General features: G+C 48.7%; 7 protein-coding genes across 7 annotated transcripts; 2 read left to right on the forward strand and 5 right to left on the reverse strand.

The window, feature by feature from the left end:
* Positions 1-39: 39 nt before the first annotated feature.
* Positions 40-2131, reverse strand: I302_103137 (uncharacterized protein; the record flags this gene model as incomplete). Its single annotated transcript, XM_019188509.2, has 9 exons — positions 40-231; positions 290-468; positions 525-682; positions 748-1091; positions 1148-1298; positions 1353-1399; positions 1456-1640; positions 1700-1902; positions 1962-2131. 9 exons carry the CDS (start codon positions 2129-2131, stop codon positions 40-42), a joined length of 1629 nt encoding a protein of 542 aa, XP_019048071.2.
* A 334-nt stretch (positions 2132-2465) lies between these two features.
* Positions 2466-3283, forward strand: I302_103138 (uncharacterized protein; the record flags this gene model as incomplete). The annotated part of the gene is made up of 3 exons (XM_019188510.1): positions 2466-2620; positions 2682-2867; positions 2929-3283. 3 exons carry the CDS (start codon positions 2466-2468, stop codon positions 3281-3283), a joined length of 696 nt encoding a protein of 231 aa, XP_019048072.1.
* Positions 3284-3547: 264 nt separating this feature from the next.
* I302_103139 (uncharacterized protein) lies at positions 3548-5548 on the reverse strand (the record flags this gene model as incomplete). Its single annotated transcript, XM_019188511.1, has 4 exons — positions 3548-4479; positions 4530-4872; positions 4925-5195; positions 5250-5548. The coding sequence occupies 4 exons, from the start codon at positions 5546-5548 to the stop codon at positions 3548-3550; spliced, it is 1845 nt and encodes a 614-aa protein (XP_019048073.1).
* A 1244-nt stretch (positions 5549-6792) lies between these two features.
* Positions 6793-8507, reverse strand: I302_103140 (uncharacterized protein; the record flags this gene model as incomplete). Its single annotated transcript, XM_019188512.1, has 3 exons — positions 6793-7833; positions 7895-8119; positions 8169-8507. 3 exons carry the CDS (start codon positions 8505-8507, stop codon positions 6793-6795), a joined length of 1605 nt encoding a protein of 534 aa, XP_019048074.1.
* Positions 8508-10661: 2154 nt separating this feature from the next.
* I302_103141 (uncharacterized protein) lies at positions 10662-12650 on the forward strand (the record flags this gene model as incomplete). The annotated part of the gene is made up of 8 exons (XM_065869621.1): positions 10662-10698; positions 10750-10917; positions 10970-11040; positions 11104-11580; positions 11635-11923; positions 12000-12053; positions 12116-12458; positions 12521-12650. 8 exons carry the CDS (start codon positions 10662-10664, stop codon positions 12648-12650), a joined length of 1569 nt encoding a protein of 522 aa, XP_065725693.1.
* Positions 12651-12834: 184 nt separating this feature from the next.
* On the reverse strand, positions 12835-14105 carry I302_103142 (uncharacterized protein; the record flags this gene model as incomplete). The annotated part of the gene is made up of 6 exons (XM_019188514.1): positions 12835-12949; positions 13008-13093; positions 13149-13292; positions 13360-13437; positions 13576-13860; positions 13956-14105. The coding sequence occupies 6 exons, from the start codon at positions 14103-14105 to the stop codon at positions 12835-12837; spliced, it is 858 nt and encodes a 285-aa protein (XP_019048076.1).
* A 988-nt stretch (positions 14106-15093) lies between these two features.
* On the reverse strand, positions 15094-18399 carry I302_103143 (uncharacterized protein; the record flags this gene model as incomplete). Its single annotated transcript, XM_019188515.1, has 4 exons — positions 15094-15840; positions 15951-16166; positions 16340-17524; positions 17593-18399. 4 exons carry the CDS (start codon positions 18397-18399, stop codon positions 15094-15096), a joined length of 2955 nt encoding a protein of 984 aa, XP_019048077.1.
* Positions 18400-19593: the final 1194 nt, after the last annotated feature.

Consider the following 19593-nt stretch of genomic DNA (forward strand, 5'->3'; position numbering starts at 1 on the left):
CGCTGCACCGTATTGCTATTAGCAATCTTTGCTCAACCGTTATCGCTTAGCACTATCTAACCTGTACGATCTGATGAAAGAAAAGGAAATTGTGATCATCAAACCCGTGACAATCAATGCACAGAACACCGACTTCAAGGACGCGAGGTATCCTGACAAAGCTTCCATCTTTTGAGCTTCTGACAAGGAAGGGATCGTCTGCTCCGGAGTTTTGATCACGGCTGCCGCGACCTGCAGCGAGGTCATATGGATGAGCACGGGCAAGGGACAATGGATGGGCTACACTTACTTCCGGGAAATCGCTAAAACGAGTTCTGATCTGTGTACTGAGGACCAGCTGCTGAAGACCAGCCGAAAGGCTCGCTCCAAGAACCTGACCAATGGCTCGACTGAGATAAAGAACTGATGTAGCGCTAGCCATTTCGGAGTGGGGGACGGAAGCCTCAAGAGCAGTGAGAACGTTCGTCACTGCGATTCGGGACCATGTCAGTTATTGCATGATAGCAAACAAGGCTAGAACCTACCGATGATCCCCCCTGCAAAGGCTGCCACTGCTAATTCAACCCATACTCTATGAACACTGGTGTCCAGGCTCCAGAGCAGGAACGACAGGGAGCATGCCACGGGAACCAGTGATGTCCAGACCGTGAATGACTTGTATCCTCCCGTCCTTCGCATGTAGCTGTTTTGGACAGGTATTAGCATCGAACCGAGGCTCTTTTACAGATCTACAAAGATAGGACTCACTATCCGCCGAAGACCGCTCCCATCGCTAGTGTCAACGACGACGGTAGCAATAACAATCCCGTATCCTTCCCACCGAGCCCTTTCACGACGTGAATATAGATCGGACACATGAAGAATCTGGCAAATACGTTCATCGATAACAGCATGGTTGATAGCAAGATCAAGGCTGGTGTTGATTGCTCAACAAGGTCAACAGGCACAATAGGCTCTTTTGCCACGTATTTCTCAACCGCATAAAGTACAGGCAGACTTGTGATGAAAGCGACAAACATAGGAATGGTGAGCCTATGTCTCTCCGGAAGGGTATAAGTGTAAAGGGAGCAAGAGATCATGAGGGTTGTTATCTGTTAACTTTGCGATTGTATCAATTCCTCCAGCGCGAATCGATGATATTGCTCACTGAGAATAAGAGTATCAGAAATCCCAACCAATCGATCCTTCCAAGCCTCTCTTGAAGTGATGTCTCGTGTTCACGGATTGGCGGGTGAACCTTCCATAGTATAAGACCAAAGGCAATGAGCAGAGGCGGAACTTGCATCCAGAAAGCGTATCTGTCAGGCGTGACGTTAGACCGCATTTGGGGCATCCAATACAGGTGGACTTACCTCCAACTCCACTCATCTGCTACCCATCCTCCCACCAGAGCTCCCAGCTGCTCACTGCAAATTAGCCTGCTAACGAGATACGACAGCACAATTGGTCACCTACAGCACTGCCAGAAGCCCAGACCAAGTTGACATATCCTTGATAGATTCCCCTGTCTTCTATTGAAACGGTGTCGGATATGACCACTGCCGTCAAAGTGAGCAATCCGCCCCCTCCACATCCCGAGACGATTCTGGCGCCAATCAGAAAATACATGCTGGGAGCCATAGCGCCAAGACATGTACCCGCTGAGACATATGGAAAAGAATCAGCTCGGTGTCCGGATGTCCTTTTTCTACGCTCTTACCTGCAAAAAGTACAAAAGCAACGATCATAGCTTGTCGTCTACCCATTATGTCTGCAATCTTGCCATAAAGAGGTGTCAACCCTGCCAATCCAAGTAGATAGCCTGAGCCGAGCCATGATACAAGATCGCCGGCTGCGAAGTGCGATCCAATGGTCAACTGAAGATTGGTCACGACAGTTGCCGACACTGCCGAGACAAACATGCTAAGGTATTTTGTGATATATCAGCTGGCAGGAAGCCCCTTGCCTGTGATTCAACTCACCTCATCCATAAACCGAAACACAAAAATGCAATTGACCGAAACGGAGGCGTTTGTTTTACATTGCCTGCTTGATCGTCTGGTTTAAATAAGAGAGGGGCAGTCTCTACATCCCGATTCGCAGATGCCGAAGCCTGAGAAGTCGCGTCGCCGATGCGATTGTAGCCAGTCATGATGTGAGAGCTTGTAGAGGAATGATCGTGTAGCTAGTATGTGCCAGGGGTTCCAATTGATCGATGATCATTTGAACATGGGATACGATAAAGACTTCAAGATCATAAGGACAGCCAGTATGTGTGTTGGTTCTTCTCATAAACCAGTTCACCCGGGAATGAGAATTCCGACAGTCGCCTAAATCCGATGGTCTTCAGCCACAGGCAAGATGAGGGAGATAAGGGTTCTGCATGACTCGATCGGTCCTGTTCCATGTTATGCGTATATAGGGAGATGACCCTGCTATCTGTACCATGAATCTGTGTCCAACGTCCTTCAGATTCTCTCGTTGACATGACCATTCCTCTCAGTGCAGAACATTCCCCTGCGCCTTCCGTTGCGGAAGTGTGTTTTGTTTTCGATATTCTGACTGCCAATGTGAATGCCGGATGGCAATCCGACACTAGTATCTCTTATAATGGCACTGTACCGTCCGCTGGACACAAAAGGTACGTCATCAACTGTAGCATTTGGTTCGCGCTGACCTCTTTCCTTCCGTTGTCTGAGTAGTCCACTTTTTGTCAAGTACAAGCTTTTCGATGCAAACGGAGTAGACTGGTCATTGAGAGGTTGTATGGGAACTTTCGAGCCACATGAATTGGAACATGGGTTAGCCAGATGGGCCGTGATCAGTGGGTCTGGCGATCCAAGGTGGAAGCCTATAAATGTTGCGGAGCTGCCCAATATCGAGTGCACGTGAGCTGATGAGTTCACATTACCTGTGAAAGTGCAACGCTGATCTTTGTGCCGATCTCAGAGTCTCCTTTCTAAGCCCATTCCAAGACTGTGTAGATTACCTTGATTGGGAAATTGGCACAGATGGAATCCGGATCTTCTTACCAGAATCATATAAACCGGATCCAGATCATCCAGAACCGGCAACGATACCGCCCACCACTCCGCTCTCAGCCACCTACTTGCCAGAAATTGCAGTAGAGCACGGTTGGACGAAAGTAGAAGCTGTCGATTCTGCGTGTTGGAAGTCAGGATATCGCGGTGTCGTGGATGAGGATCTAAGGAAGCAGTTGATGGTCAAAAAATACTCGACGAAGAAGTACACTATGAAATACGCGGAATACCTGGAGTGGAAGAAGAAGAGATCGGCTGTGTGATGGATGGGGTCGATCGGACTACACCAATGATGTTGTTATGTTAACTATCATGCTGTGCTTCTCTTCAGGACGGGTTCGTTCCCTGTGACAGAACCTCATACAATCAATTCTGGTGTCAGTCCATGCGGTCATCGTGCCGCTAGGGTCAGTTCACTTCACTGGTTGGTCGACCGTATCGATGTACACTAATCTGCAAGTCGATCAAGATGCATATTATAGATATCCTTGGTATAAGGATGGAAGAGAGCCACTGCAGAAACCCAACTAAAAGAGCATACCCTTTACTTGCTTGACTTCGGAGACCTTGATATTCTTGATCACCGCGACACAAGCGAGAGTGATAACCATGATTGTCGTACCGGCAATCAACATTCGCTTCTGGCCAACTCCATAAGCGTCAATGATAGCAGTTCTGGTGGGGTCCCCAATAGGATACGAAAGCTGAATGTCGAGACTCTCGTAGATGTCATCGAGGAGATCAATTGTCTCAGCAGGTAGTCGAGATGCGAGAGCATCGGGCAAGGTGTGAGTCCAGATAGCACCAGAGATAGAGCCACCGACAGCTGAGCCGACGTTACCGAAAGTACTGAGGATGGCGAGAAGAGCGGCCGAGTCGTTGTGGTTACCAGCCGCTAATACTGATACTTGCATGCAGATGACGAGTGCTCCACCGGCGAGAGCGAGGAATATCTGGCACATGACGTTGAATCCGACAGATTGGTTGGGATTTCGGAAGTAGATGAGTAAGCCGGTGAACAGAATATAGATGAGGATACTGGGCCACATGAGCCATTTGTAGTAGCCAGTCTTTCTGATGAGGATCCCCACTCCAATCAGCCATACACCGTTGACGACACTGGAGGCACTGTCGATATAACCAGCAACGGATATCGATACGTCGTATACCACTTGGAGATATGAAGTGTAATAGCTTTGCCAACAACCGGCGGCGATGATGAAGAAGAAATCGAGGAGACAGGTACCGAGAACGGTCTTAGAGACCAAAAGGTTCCAAGGGACGAAAGGTTCAGGAGCGAGGTATCGTTCGTAAAAGGCGAAAGAAATGAGCATGAGGCCACCGATGATGATCATAGCGATGATACCGGGACTCTTCCATGAATCGGCGAAAGTCTCCACGATGGAGAAAGGCAACAGGAACAAGGCAAGTCCACCGGCGATAAGGAAGATACCGAAAACTGTGATCTAGGTCAATACAGGTAGCGGAGGGTTTGGTCGTAACACTCACTGTCGAATTGCACCGCATAATACCACACCGACTGGAGCGCAGTTCGACCAGAAGCCTTTCTAGGAGGAAGCAAACCGTTCTTCTTGGCCTGGAGCTTGTTGATGAACAAGATGATAACCAGCGGGGCTGCGACGGCAGGTAGAATGATGGAGAAAGCTCCGTACGCCCATCTCCAGTTGGACTCGTAGAATCCTTCGGATGCTTTCGATCCGGCAAAGGCGGTGATGACATATGGTGACGATGTGAAAGCGTAAGCGAGACCTCGGTCCTTGAGCGAAGAGGTATCTGCGGTGATGATGTCGATACAGAAGATCATTCCGGCAAATCCGATGGAGTAGAAGATCTGCAAAGAGATCAGCTGGCAAGACCACGTTCATAGAGCTGGCAACACTCACTTGAGCAGCGCAGTAGGTCGCAATGTTGTTACAGGTAGCACTGAGAATCATACCTATCGTAGCCAAACCGACAAGCACAACCAATCCTTTCAATCGTCCCCATACATTGACAGCTCGAGCGACCGTGAGGTAGGTCACTGCACCCATGATGCTAGCGACGACGGAGATGATGGGAATGAGGGAGTGTGCCGAGAAGCCGGAGACAATGTAAGGACCGAGATTGGAAGTGATGGAGCCCTCGAATGCTCGAACGAGGTACATGAGGAACATGCTGAGAGGATTTAGTGATCGGTTTCAAGGCAATGCTGACGACGCATGAACTCACAAGATATAAGCAATCACCAGAGACTTCCTTGTCCACGTAAGCGTAAGCGCTTCGATTTCCCGCACTCCCTCCTGGATATCCTCATCCGGTTGATCAGCGTGCTTGTATTCGTTGTAATATCCGTCTGTGTGGGATTGGTGCGATAGATGGGGAACTGCTGGGGTTTCGTTGTCGAGAGATTTCTCCTTATCCGCGTCTTCTGCACTCCTAGTCGGTGGTTGAGGTGCTTCGACGTCGTTGGACAAGTAGCTTCGCTCCATTTGAGCTGCAGCCTGTTCCGCTGGAGTCGGTAGTGACATGGTGATGAACACTGAACTGGGGGACGGCGATGGATTGGTACGTGCTGATGAATGGGCCGAGCTGAGACCTATTGGACAGATATATCATCGAGCTCCAAGTATATATAGGTAGATCCGATGGCATGTAGAACACAGACGTCTATCTGATAAAAAATTTTCACACACCCTTATTCGGCCGATCTCGTCAAACAGGAGCATGTCGTTTGGCTTATCTGACAAGGATCTTTCAGAGGAAGTCAAGCACTCAAGGAACAAGCCAAAAATATACCACGCCAAGGTAACGTTATCCTCCTCTTGCTCCACAGGCCAGGCAGCCATTTCGTTTAAGGAAGATCCTCCGATCAGGGACTGGGCGGTAAAGAAAATTTGCGCAGGTTCAAAGTTGAACATCCGATATCTGATACACCATCGCCGCTGCCAGCGGCTACATCGGGGTTGCCCAATTCAGTGGAATAATCACCTGCGGCCGAGAGCTGACATTTTGGGTGTTGGTGCAAGCTATCTCAAGAAGTGAAGGGTGTTCCGTCCGGGATGATTTCGCGTTGGCCGTGTGAGATGTGGAGATGGCAATATGAGGGCAAATGGAAGAGGTAGCCGCTATGCTCGCTTGTTCTTGGACATGCTGTGGACAATGGAGAAATCCGGGTGGTGATGCGCAGGCGCGGCTTATCCTACCAGAAAGCGGCTGCGATGAGACGTAGAAGCTGGGGAGGGATGAATACGGTTGGACATGTAGACTTACAAGGACTGATCCCGGGCATGAATTACTTCTCAACTCCCCGACTCCATCTACCTGCCAATGTTTCTTACGAGCTGAGTTCAAGCGAGCCCGTCCTCTAACGATGCGACGCATCTCGCAGTACATCTGACCTTGATTCCATCTGCCGAATCTTTGTGCTAATCCGCAAAATATTGTTTTCGCTCCCCGTACCTCCCATACTTTATATCATGGACGTGAATCGATGGTCACACAGTATCATTGCAGATCATGATGCTGGGTGTCGTCTACTGGATAGTGCAAGGGTTTGGGAGTGCTAGGTACATGAGTCGCAACAAATCAGACGTACACAACTCCCATTAAGAGCAAATGTGACGCGCTCCCATCACCCAAGAGGTTCAGGAGTTTGTGACATTGACGTAAACGCGTGGGAAACCCTTGTTAAGCCTGGTGCAAGCCCAACACGTCGCAATCAACTCAAACAATAATGCATACAGATGGATCAATTTCTACCAATACTTGTTCTCTATGCAGGAGTAGCTATAGCCTTTCCAGTAATCCTTATCCCACACTCAGCGGGCTCAGCCTTGTTCACGCTCTCCGGTACAGCCACAGGATCTGCGTTTCCCCCCAAATCTGCCAGACCTCCCGGCATCACACCATACTTGGCAGCAATTTTTATCTCTATCTGATCACTCTCATGCAACCACTCCTTCGAATGACCCTCGATCTCAGCCGCACCAGACCACTTCGCGTCCTCGTTCAGCCACGACACAGTGTCCCTCACATACTCTCGCTCTCCATCTTGCCCCATGAAATGTCGGAATTTGCCTTTCCCTTTCTTGACGATCACTTGGTCCAGAGCAGTGCGTTGCGTGTCTTGATCAGGTAGTCTGGCTGTGCCCGCGAACACTCGAGAGATGGAGATAGACTGGTACTCGAAGAAGGAAAAGGCAGAAGTGTTGACACTGATACCGATGAATGTGAGTGTTGGGTCAGGGATATAGAAAACATCGCGATATAGGTTGAGCACTTGATCACCGCATTCCACAAGTGGTTCCGGAGCATCTGGCCTGATTGGTGAGTTTGGTTCGTGGTGGAATTGTGGGAGGAAGGGGTATGAGTACTGGTAACCAGTGCAGAAGATGACATGGTCGATACCACTGACAACTTTCCCGCTGAACAGATCTATCTCCGCATCTTGTATCCGCTGACACTCCGCAATCGGTTGGAAAGCACTAATTTCCCCTATATCCTCTGTTTTCTCCGTCTGTCTAGATCGCTGAGCTGCTCGGAAGGCCTGGTAGCCACTTGGAGCGCTGGTGCTGACTCGAGCAGATACCAGAATTTTGGAAGCATGCGGCGTCAAATCTCGAGCGATGTCCATCCCACTAGTTCCTGCTCCGATAATCAAAACCGTCTTTCCAGCATACGCTTCAGGTCGACGATATCCTTGGGAATGCAAGAAGGCATCTGGCCATCGCTGGTACCATTGTCCAGCACCAGGTATCTCAGGTATCAGAGGGGCGTTGTAGTGACCTGTAGCGACGAGTACTGCGTCGAACAGCTATTTCACCCGGCTTCGTCAGCTTCTACACCCCGTGATTTGTCGAATTATCACAACTTACTTCGCTATACGATGTCTCTTTCACTTTTTCCCCTTCCAACTCCTCCAGTTTCCTCAAATTCAGTTCCCATAATCCATCAGAATTCTTCGAGGCATTCTCCACGCGAGTATTCAGCCTAGTTATCGGCTGTAAGTTGAAGTGTTTCCAATATCGCCTGACATAATCCGCCAGCTCCCAATGAGGCACGCAGTCAGGAGTGTCTGGGGGATAAGGGAAGTCCTTGAACTGGTCGCAGGATTAGCGATATGACCAGTCGAAGTTTAGATGTACTTACAGCTAACGTCTTTGTCGGTACATTGTTTGTCAGGTTCCAGTAGCAAGGGTTGGGTGGATTGAACAGATTACGGCGTATTCGCTTCGAATCCTCGTAAACACCATCTTCACCCCACGTCGGCGTGAATGCACCGGTTGAAGGAGGGGGTGTTGGCACCGACAGTGGACCTGCAGTAGACTCCTTCCAATTCCAAATTCCACCCACATCATCCTGTCGCTCAAACACGGTAACATCTAGACCGGCATCACGTAATTGTCGTGCTGCAGGCACTCCAGATGGTCCACTACCAATGATAGCTACACGCTTTATGGGCCGCTTGAACTGGTAGAACTCGGGCATGGTGTCGGTTTGCTTTAAGAGTACTTGAGACGCGCTGGAAGTGCAATAGGTCGGATTTGGTTTCGAAATAAGATGCATTGCACTTCAGGAATCCCGTGTAGTGTTTGCCTATATATACAATCTCAACGGTTCTCCGAGAAATTTTCGTCTTCATATGCATTACAATCAATGTTATAATGTATATTGCCAATGAACAAGGCTTGGCCGTGGCGATTGAGACTCTAACGTCAGATTGCGCAATTTTCGGCTAAATGCGAGTGGTGATGTTTATTGGTATGCCTCGCCAGACCATCAGCTTTATTGGTATTGTTTCGGAGAGCAACGCATCTGATCCCTTTCCTTAGATGATTTGGGAGAGCTTGTAGGCTTGCATCTCCGATAAGCAACCCGCCGCTGGAGCGTGACACGAGACATCAGGCGGTTGCGCACGAAAGGAAATGAGAGCAAGGGTGCGTAGCTTAGCTGCAAGCAGGGGCAGCTTTATTTTGCTACGATGTTGATACTCCCCGGATCATCAGCCACCGAAAGTAAGTTCAACAACGACGATTCCCGTTTGGAGTAGCGCAGGCATCTCACTTGAGCATGACAGTCGAAGCAGGCTTCATTTTCTCGTGGGACAATCGAGTTAGACTGCAGTGTCGATTAGCTACCTAGCGGTCAAGGTTTTGACCAGTGAATCTACTACTTGCGCTTCACATGGTCCTTGTCACATCATGACGATGTAGAAGCTCCGGTCAAGAAAGGGTGTCAGAATCCATTTGCATGCTATTCTTCGGTTCATAGTACTTGTTACGTTTCGACCACCCATCACCGCACACCGATGATGTGCAATCGTATCATGGCTGAGATGACGCCTTTGCTTCGGATGACCGAATTCTGTGTGGGCGGTTCGGCGCTATAAGGGCAGCTTGATTTCCGCTGGGCCTTTACTTTATACTCGTCTGCCTTTGACCTCATACCTCATGGAAAGACTCCGAGTCTATTTTTGCGCTCTGTCCACTGCCTAGAAGATGTGTGACTCGAATCCGTTCTTTGACGATCCTGAAAAATCACTTTACCCAGATGTACCCTGTGGATCAGCCCACCAGTGCACGACTTGGACAACTGCTACCGATCTTTGTACACGTACCTGGTGTCAAGTCCAGCCAAAATCCCTGATCAGTGTACAAACAATCGGAAGCAACTCTCAAGAATCGGGCAGTCATATTCGCTTCTCAATAAGATCCGCAAACCTGAACATGTCATTGAGCGAAATTGAAGTACTTGATTTGCAAGGATCACCTCTGCTCGCCCTTGTAAGCGATTCGAATGAATGGTCCTCTCTAGTCTAGCTGAAGGGAATCAGCTTCATGTGTAGGGGTGTTGCAACATCGCAAGTAGACGTGAGGAGTGTTAGTCTGTTGCCAAACAGCACACAGCATATTGTGCTTACCAACAGCCACGGTGTTGAATTATGTTTACTTCGGACGAGGTCTATTTGAGAAGGCAGGATCTTTTAAAATGTCAATGTTCACACTTTGCGGGTGACAAATACTTCAGTCGTGATAAAATCATATGATCTTAAAGATGCTCACCTGGCAGAATCGCAATCGGGATCTCCTTTTGAGTCTGTATTCGATCGATCCAAGGTCTCTTTACACTTAGTGCAAGGCTGCGAGGCTTTCGTTACATCCCATCGCAGTGGTGCACCGAAATTGAGCCAGCTTAACGTGAAACGCGTCAGTCCGCAAAGCACGATCGCCGATGCGTGACGGCTCAGTGCAAAACAGGCCAAATCGTTCAAAGTTGATTGGCTTGTCTTGCCCCTGTCGTCATAGCCTGATCGAGATATGGTTACTTACCCCGCAGTGCCTAAACCTCATCACGTTATGACGCTGTTCACTGGAATCTTGTGACCTATTCTGTAACCTGATTATTTCTCTAAATCGACCACCGGTGTGCATCGTGAGCTGCATGATTGGTCCATTGAAATAGCACAGCTAAGATGCCTCTGGTCCTTCTTTTCCCCCATCCACCATACGCGTGATGCTCTTGCTAAGACGATCTTGCGCAAATCTCATAAGACACAAATCTGCATCAGTCAGACCAGCTAGAGTCGTTTGGAATATAAACACACGCTCACAACACATCAGTCCACAAATCGGTCTTAGAAGTATGTCTGGATCAGACTCATCAGGCGCTACCAAGACAGGTGAGTAATATTGGATCGCAGAGGCAAGGCTACAGGCTGATTTACAAGCAGTATGGCTGGAGCGAGACAATCTCTTGTCCAAAGTACCTGCGTACCCTCAACTCACCCATGATACCAAGACGGACGTCGTAGTTGTAGGAGGGGGTATTGCTGGCTTGCACATAGCGTATGAGCTGTTGAGCTCCGGTATGAAGAAGGTCGTGCTGGTCGAGGATGGTAGTGAGTGTTTCCGGCCTGTTACATGTAGAGGTCTCGCTGAATAGTATCGCAGAGATCGGGTCCGGAGAAACAGGAAGAACGACTGGTCATTTGTCTGCTGATAATGAATACAATGACTTCTTGGTGGGTACCAGACCATTCCTCTTACAACAGCCAGAAAGATAGTACTGACATACTACCTCTTAGAAATTACACGGCGCAGAAGGTACCGCCCAAATCGCCGCGGCCCAACAGGCAGCGATCGATCGAATCGCTACTATTGTCAATAAACACAACATCGACTGTGACTTCGTCCGTGCGCCTGGATACATGTTCCATGGCCTGCCTACTAGTTCCAAAGAGTTCCGACTGGACACCTTGGAAGAGCTATATGATGCAGCAGAGCAGACCGGTAAACTGGATGTGACGATTGTCAACGATGCCTTCATCAAGGGATTCAAGAGTGGCCCGGCTGTGCGATTCGGTAATCAAGCTACCTTCCATCCTACCAAATATCTCCAGGCGTTAGCCAAGATTGTGTCAGATATGGGTGGTGAGATTTACGAAAAGACTCGATACATGAACTACCAAGAAGAGAATGGCGGTGTGACTGCGATGCTGGACAACGACAAGAAGGTCCACGCGGAAGCGTTGGTGATGGCGACAAACGTGCCCTTGCAGAAAGTGAGCAACAGTTTTGTTTACCCAGGATTCTAGCTTATATTGCTTCTGATATAGCTCATCATGATTGAAAGAGTAGAAGCATTCAGGACTTACGCCGTAGCCCTAAAAATTCCTACCTCTTCCGTCTCGTCAAACGGAGAAGAGGCTTTGTGGTGGGATCTGGGTGATCCGTACCACTATGTCAGGGTCACGCCTCACAAACAAGACGGATACAGCTTATTGGTAGTCGGAGGTGAAGATGAAAAGGTTGGTCAGCATGACGATTATGAAGAACGCTTCAAACGTTTGGAATCGTGGACTAGAGAGAGGTGGACTGCAGCTGAAGACGTGGAATACAAATGGAGTGGCCAAGTCTTGGATTCTCAGGATGGGTTAGTCAATGTTTCCTCAGTCCCTGAGCTGTGCTGATGAGCTTGCAGGATCGGCCACTTACATCGGTCGAAACCCTGGTACCAACAACGTATATGTCCATAGTGGGTTGAACACATGCTTTCGTCATCTGAGCATAGTCATACTGATGTATACCTCATCGCAGCCGGTGACAACGGTGATGGTCTCACCTACGCCGCCATCGGCGGTCTTTTGATCACCGATCTCATCCTTGGCAAAGAGAACCCATGGGCACATACGTTCTCGCCTTCTCGACAACACAGTGGATCACACTTGAAACAGGCTCTTCATACTCTACCTAACCTGATCAAGGAGAACTTGTCCGATCAGATCTACTATACCAAATGGGCTGTGGCTTGTACAAAGACCGTCAAAGACATCGAAGATCTCGTTCCGGGGGAGGGAGATGTGGTGAGGGAAGGTTTGAGCCCGATCGCCGTGTATAAGGACGAATCGGGTGGTATCCACAAGATGACTGCCATCTGTCCGTAAGTGAATCACTGTCATATCGGAAGACTTGGTCCATGATACTGATACAAACACCGCACAGTCACCTGAAAGGTATCGTAGCTTGGAATACTGCCGAGAAGTCCTTCGATTGCCCAGTACACGGATCGAGGTTCACCTGTAAAGGTGAGGTCGTCAATGGTCCTGCCAAAGGTCCACTGCAGCCCAAGTGAATAAGTTAGTATCTAGTTGATAAAGAGTCGTTCCGAAGCTGTATCTTCAAGTTGAGCGAGGTCTTGTTGATGTGTGAAGCACAGTGATAACCCAAAATTCATGAAGTACTATACACATCATCGTAGCGAATCATCTTCAGCCCATTCGTTGATACCTTTCAGCACTGTTCGTTGTTCTTGTGGATCAACTGGTCACACACTGCTGATTCACCAGCTTATAACCTGGTTTACATTTGTATGCTCTACACTGGCCATTCTCGCAGGTGACCCCTCCCAGTACAGCTGGTATGGTCGTACAGCTGTAACACGCTGAACCGTCAGCTCCGCTCATCGAGTGTTTATTGGCGGGCCACTCACTCTTGTCCCACTGTGGTGTTTGTTGAACCCAGTGTACCATACAAACATCCTCCGCACGCCTCAAGCTCGGAATTGGTATCAATGCACTTTGAGAAACTTCAGCCGTTTGCCCACTGCTTCCTAGAAGGCTGTCTAGCTCACCTCGTAAGCCCCATTAGCGCCTCCCACCTGACATGCTGTTAATCCTTTCGGGCAGTAAGCAGGAATAGATCGCTTCCGTTCTTCTGCTAAACGCCTTTTTCTACTCAAGCCTTGAGATGCAGCAGCTGCTGTGTGGTAATAGTACTGTGGGGAAATACGTGAGCTTTATTGTGCGCACAAGTCGGTTGATCATTCGCCATACCGAACTCACAAAGTATGTTCCCGGTCCACACTGTGTGGTAGCGCCAAAACTTGTCGGTTGACCGCATGCACATTGGTAGTTGCCGTTCTAGCTCATGGCGTTTCCAAGTCAGCACTTGAGGATCCGTGTTTAGAAAGCTTGCTGGGACACTGAAGCACACCCCAGAAAGACCAAATGAAGGGGAGAAATGTGCATGAAGCGCTGGAAGAGAAGGGCCACACTCACGGTACTGCTAACGTAGAACACTGCTCCCAGACTAGTCGCGCAATTCTTCAAGCAAGTATCCGGTCCAGTCAACACACTATACGTCAACCCGCCCGGAGAAGCCGCATAGCAGGCTGGGCTCCAAGTGAAAGACGTATGTGTGATTCGGGCATCGTAGTTGGCTGGATTGGTACATGCATCGGCTGTTCCACTCTGAAAATATCCCTCGGATGGGTATTTGTCGGTACAGAAGCATGATTGAGTGGATTGTTGGTAGAACGAGTGTTTATTATTCTGGCATGCTGCCTGTGGTATCATCATAACTTAGCATCGAACACGATAACAAATAGAGGTTGATGTTACATCCAGAGATTCAAGGAAAGGGAGAGTCGAAGACTCACATCACAAGCCGTGGCTGAGCTGAACGTGCCCGTCACCTGCGTAGTCGCGGAAGGTAATATCGAGAAACAACCAGCAAAAGCATTATCAGCTCTCACCACCACTCCCAAGCAGGTTATCAGCAGTACCGCAGCGTTGACAAGTCTGATCATGATGAGTGAGGTGGGGTGTGAGGTCGAGATTGAGTGTGCAAAGAAGAACGAGCGTGAAATCTGCGTTGCCTCTTGATCCTTTTGTACTTTGAGTTCAGGTTGATAAATTTAACCGTAAGTCACATCACGATGCAGGTCGATCCGACGAGCAATCTCTTGCATCATCTTATGTTACGACTCGTCCACATCACCCCCGTCTGCCATAATTCTATTTTTACGCCTTGCACCATCGGAAACAAGATGCATGGTGACCTTCAGGATCAGTCGCATATCGTCTCATACCGTATCCGTCGCGTTTGAGATTTTGTCTCGGCAAGTGGGCTGGTCTTTCCAAGGATCCTACGCGATTCCCGGAACCTGCTGTCTCAGTAATCACTCCCCCGAGCCGCCAAAATCCTGACAATGTGATGTTAAAAGTGATCCTGCCGTAATAATCACCGCCGATCCCTTCACCGCGATAACGTATTAAGGATTTAAGGATATCGCTCACTAGCATTGACCTGAAAGAGATTGTTTATTTTAGTTATTTTAGCTCAAAAATTTTGGAGATAGGTATGTTATGCATTGACAAGATATCTAAACGCTGTGTTCAAGGAGATGAAAAATGATCGATGTGTGGTGTAGTGGAATCAAAAAAACAATTTATAACGAAACCGAATGTGTGGTGAAAGGGCAACGGACTGATGTATGGAATTGTGAGGATGAGACAGTGTATAGTTGTATGGAAAGCCATTTATGAACAAAGTGCAAATTATGGTTGATCCGAACGGGAATGAGGTGAGTGAGAGATTGAGTTTATGCGAGTTGATTGAAAGACAGAAGAGTACCCAACAAAAGGGAAAAGCGAAACAAACCTAAGATATAGATAGATAGAGCAGAGATAGAACGAAGCAAGCAGTAGGTCGATGATCGCGTGCCTGTGTTGGAATCTGAATTTGACGGTATGACCGTATAATCGAGACAAGGGGAGCTTGAGAGTCTACCCCATTCACTCCCTTCTTTCACCACCCGCCGCATTACCCGCTCCCCATGCACTTGCAGCACCATTGAGACTGCTCAAGGCAGTGCCCGTACTGGCAAAGTCAAATCCGCCGAATCCACCTGCACTAGTTCCCGCTCCGGGAGGCGCGCCACTCGACTTCCAACTGAAACTTGCGGGAGTCCTAATGGGCGATGACATTGGACTGAAACCTGATGACGGGTTTGACGAAGAGAATGGCTGGAAGGTTGAGTTTGCGGATGGAATGGGGACAGCTGATGAGCCGCCGGTGAAAGACGACGAAGGAACGTCGGATGGCGAGGGTACCTTGTTCGAGGAACCGGGTGTGAAATAACGTGATCGAGGTGAAGTAGGGTTGGGTAGCGATATGTTAAAGGGTTGTGCAGTAGGTGACAAGCTAGTCGATTGTGCCTGACTAGTATTTCCATCACTCTCTCGTCGAAGATCAGGGATCGGTGCTGTAGCAGGTGGCTGCTGTTGCCCGTGTTGGAGTTGTAACCCATATCCAGTGTTGGGTCCAGCTGAGAGGGGGGCTTGGCTGGTTTGACCGTTGTTGATGGGGATAGGATGAGCAGGAGTGCTGGTAGGAGATGACATTGACATTCCCGCCAGAGCGACGGTGTGGGCTATCCCCCCAAACATGGAAGTGTTCAGAGAGGAGGGATATGCGTTACCACGTTGACCCAGGGAGTTTTTGGAATAGGATAAACGGATACCACCCTTGACCAATCCACCCTGCGAGCATACGTCATAATCAGTACAGCCAATGTGATGACGCAGAGCGAAGAGGTCTTGGTATGGACGGGAACAGATTGTCAGATTGAGGGTCAAAAAAATCAACTCACCAAATTATGCCCGTACAAATCCTTGATAGCTTGACTAGCGAAAACCACTTCTTCGAACTCAACAAAGCACATTGGTCCATTGATCTTTTGTCTGAATGACATCCGTTTGAACCCCGGTGAGCGAGAAAAGAGGTTTCTGAGGGATTCCTCAAGGAAGTTGGGTGGATGGGTGGGGGGTGAGATCGCAGGGAGATTGCCGACATACAAGGTGTTGATCTGTGATTAATCGACAGTGTCAGCTGCTCCGCTCTTATCATCATCATGTTCACACCGTTGTGACATAGCAGGTGCGGGTTGCGATACACCGGAGGGGAAGCAGACATGATTAGAGCACGAGTGTAATCAGACAGGCAGAAGCCAAGTCACTAGATGGATGAGCAAGAACTCACGGGTGGATTTTGATCCGCAGGATTGTTCCCACTCAGTAAAGCTCTCCCGTTCTCCGACAATCGATCACTTCCCCCTGGTGGACTAGTCCCATACAACGCATCGTTCTGTCCATTCTTTCCCGTTGCGTAACCGTTACCTCCATAAGTGGGTATGGAAGGTGGTATACCGGTACCATCTTGAGCTTGAGCTTGACCCCTCGCTGAGGACGAGTAAGGGATTGAGCGGTTGGTGTTCTGATATCCATCCATTATTCCTATCCCAACAGCACCGTTGACACTCCATCCTTCCAGCTCATCCGCTTCTTCTGCTAGAGCTAACAATGCTTTCGAGTCCGTTGGTCTTTGGCTGGGCGATTTGACGGACAGTGAGGGTGATGCGGAGGCATTTGATTGTGAGTAGTTATTGGAAGGTATGAAGGATTGAGGGGGCGGAGGAGGGGGCATCGAATTGTTGATTTCATTGGAGTAAGGTTGAGGTGGTGGTGGCATATTTATGCTGTCATCCGTGCTTGATCGTTCACGTTCACTGGGGTTGGGCCAAGAGTCCCATGCTTCCCTTGCCGAAGCTGAAGGTGGTTGAGGTTGTGAAGATGAACTGCCGGGGATGATTACTGAAGGGTTTCCTGGCCCTATCTGCGTGCCAGTCGGATTGACGATACTGGCTAATCTACCGGATCTAAGTAACAACCCCACCAGCTCCTCACCCGAGGTCTGCTTCTTGGTGTGTAGATTCTTCTTAGCCATTTCTGCTTTCAAAGTAGCCCCGGTAAGAGCGTCAATCTTCTTCCCTTGTAATACTTCTCGTGCAGCTAATGCATCAGGCCGAGACCTGAATCTTGCGAATCCGATGGTCTGACGACGAGTGGGTAAAGGTGGATTGCCAAGCATAGGTCCGGAAGGGGCTGAAGGAGTGAGCGACATGGCAGCGGAAGGAGTGGTTGAGGAGGATGTAGAAGCGGTAGCAGCCATTGTCAACGACGCCATGGCTTCCTCGAGAGCAGGTTGAGTGAGGGGATAGTCGAAAGGTTCACCGGCAGCCTGAGCCTGAGCTTGAGCAGCAGCTATCTGGGTAAGTTCAGCTAGCAGTGCAGCAGCAGGTTCTCGGCGGCTTGAACCGGACGGGAATTTGAGTGTAGCAGCTTCGAAACCGGGTGCGAATGTGAAGATATTTTGAAATTCTCGTTCCTGTAGGAAGATCAAAGATCAGTGGTGGTTGGGGGTTAGAGTTGATAGATCATAGTTTGATTACTCACCGACATGTCGTCCGGGAAACCCACTACAAAGATAGTGCATATCACTTCTTGGTCATCCCCGTCGTCTTCTTTCTCCCTCCTTTCTCTGTCCCGCCGACGCTCTCTGTTTTCACCTGGCCCAGACGTAGGTCTAGGACCTGATCCACCTATTGATGATCCTGAGATGGATGATCTTCCTACTCCACCATACATCTCTGCAGGATTCGAAGGCAGATGGTGAGCACCGTTGGAGATGGACGATCTACCATACAAAGGTTGAGATTGAGGTTGACCAGGGTACCCTCCTTGAGCATGACCTCTCCATCCATTTGGACCTGGACCTGGTATTGGACCGTTGTGGTTGGGCCATGCACCTCCCATCATCCCTGTCGGCGAGATTGGTCCCATCCCCATCCCTATCCCCATCATTCCTGGTCCACCGGTTGCTATGGAATGGATAGGATCAGGTGCCATGGCGTGTTGTGGTGGGGGCACGTATGGAGGCGGATGAGGCGGTGGGGATGATGTCACGGGTGGTAAGAATGAAGCAGGTATGTTTGGGTTATACGGCTGTTGACCTGACTGTTGAGAGTATTCACCGTATCCTGAGGGTGATGAGTGCTGATCGTAATGGTTGATCCCATTAACATATGGATGTGGATTCTGAACCTTCCCTTCTCTACCTGAGATTGAATGTGATGAATGACCCGAAGCTGCTGAGGGTACTCGAGGTGGATTAGGTGGTTGCATGGTGGACATTGATTGGAAATGCGAGTGAGATGATGAGGAAGGGGTGGGTGAAGGTAATGATGATGGGGGTGATACCATGGTGGTAGGTCGGTCTGTATCTTATAAGATGCTTCAAGCCGTCTACGAGGATATATGATCTGATGCTGGATGTCGTCTATAAGGACTGTTCACGAACAGGTATGCGATATAGTGCGAGGTGATAATATTGTTGATGATTGATAGTAGTCGGCCGAAGGTATCTCTTGTTTTGTCCAATATCTCAGTCTCTACCTCTACACTGAAGGTTGATGATGATGACCAACTAGTCTTATCTAGTATAGTCCGAGTGAGTGTGGATGGATGAGATGTCTCTTTCTACTCTCCACCACCTTCTAAACCTACACCTCCCTCAAAGAGCGGACTGTCGCGGTGTTTAATACGTTGATGATGATTGTTGCAATATGTATGAGAAGAGTATGCTAGGATATCGAACAGTCATGATCTCAGTCAGCATAGATGATAAGATGGATGAGATGGAATGAACAAGGTTGAGACTGGTAGTGATGATGTACGTGTAGTATATGATATGATATACGACACTCACTCTTTGTTTATCGAGGTATGTGATTGGGATTGGAATTCCAGTGTTGTCTACCTGATGGTCCTTGATTCTACCTGTCTCTCTCTCCTTGCCTCGATACCATCCAGCCTTGACCTTGTCGTCTTGAGGTGTATGAGGTGTGTGGTTTGTATGAATCTATGGATGGAATGGATGCGATGGATTGGAATGGATGAGTGAATGAATGAGTGAATTGGGATATGATATGGGATATGGGATATGGAATGGAATGTTGCTATGATGTGTTGTTAATGTGGTTATGTGTTTATTTGTTTACACCGTAATAATTAATAATTAATAACAAATACAGTCAATTACAAACAAGTGGCGGATTAGGACTAGGATTACAACTTGTTTTGTAATACCATGTGTACAAGGTATTACAAATTTGTACACAAAGGGGGGAAAGAGCAGAGGAATACCGATTGACTGTACCACGCGCACTGACCCCACCTCGCGAACCCCCCCCCCCCCCTGTTTTCCTGTTCATTAACCCTGAATTCCTAATGTGGTAACTAAATCAACGTGATACATATACCATATATCAACCCGGATATAAGCGGTGTTTGCATCATTGTGGCGTACGGTATCATTATACCCGGTGATGTGGAGACTCCACAAGGTCAGGTGAGGTTGAAAAAGTTGAGAACGACATTGGATGACATCTTGATGAT

This window comes from Kwoniella bestiolae, chromosome 2, assembly GCF_000512585.2.
Source record: "Kwoniella bestiolae CBS 10118 chromosome 2, complete sequence".
Taxonomy (NCBI): domain Eukaryota; kingdom Fungi; phylum Basidiomycota; class Tremellomycetes; order Tremellales; family Cryptococcaceae; genus Kwoniella; species Kwoniella bestiolae.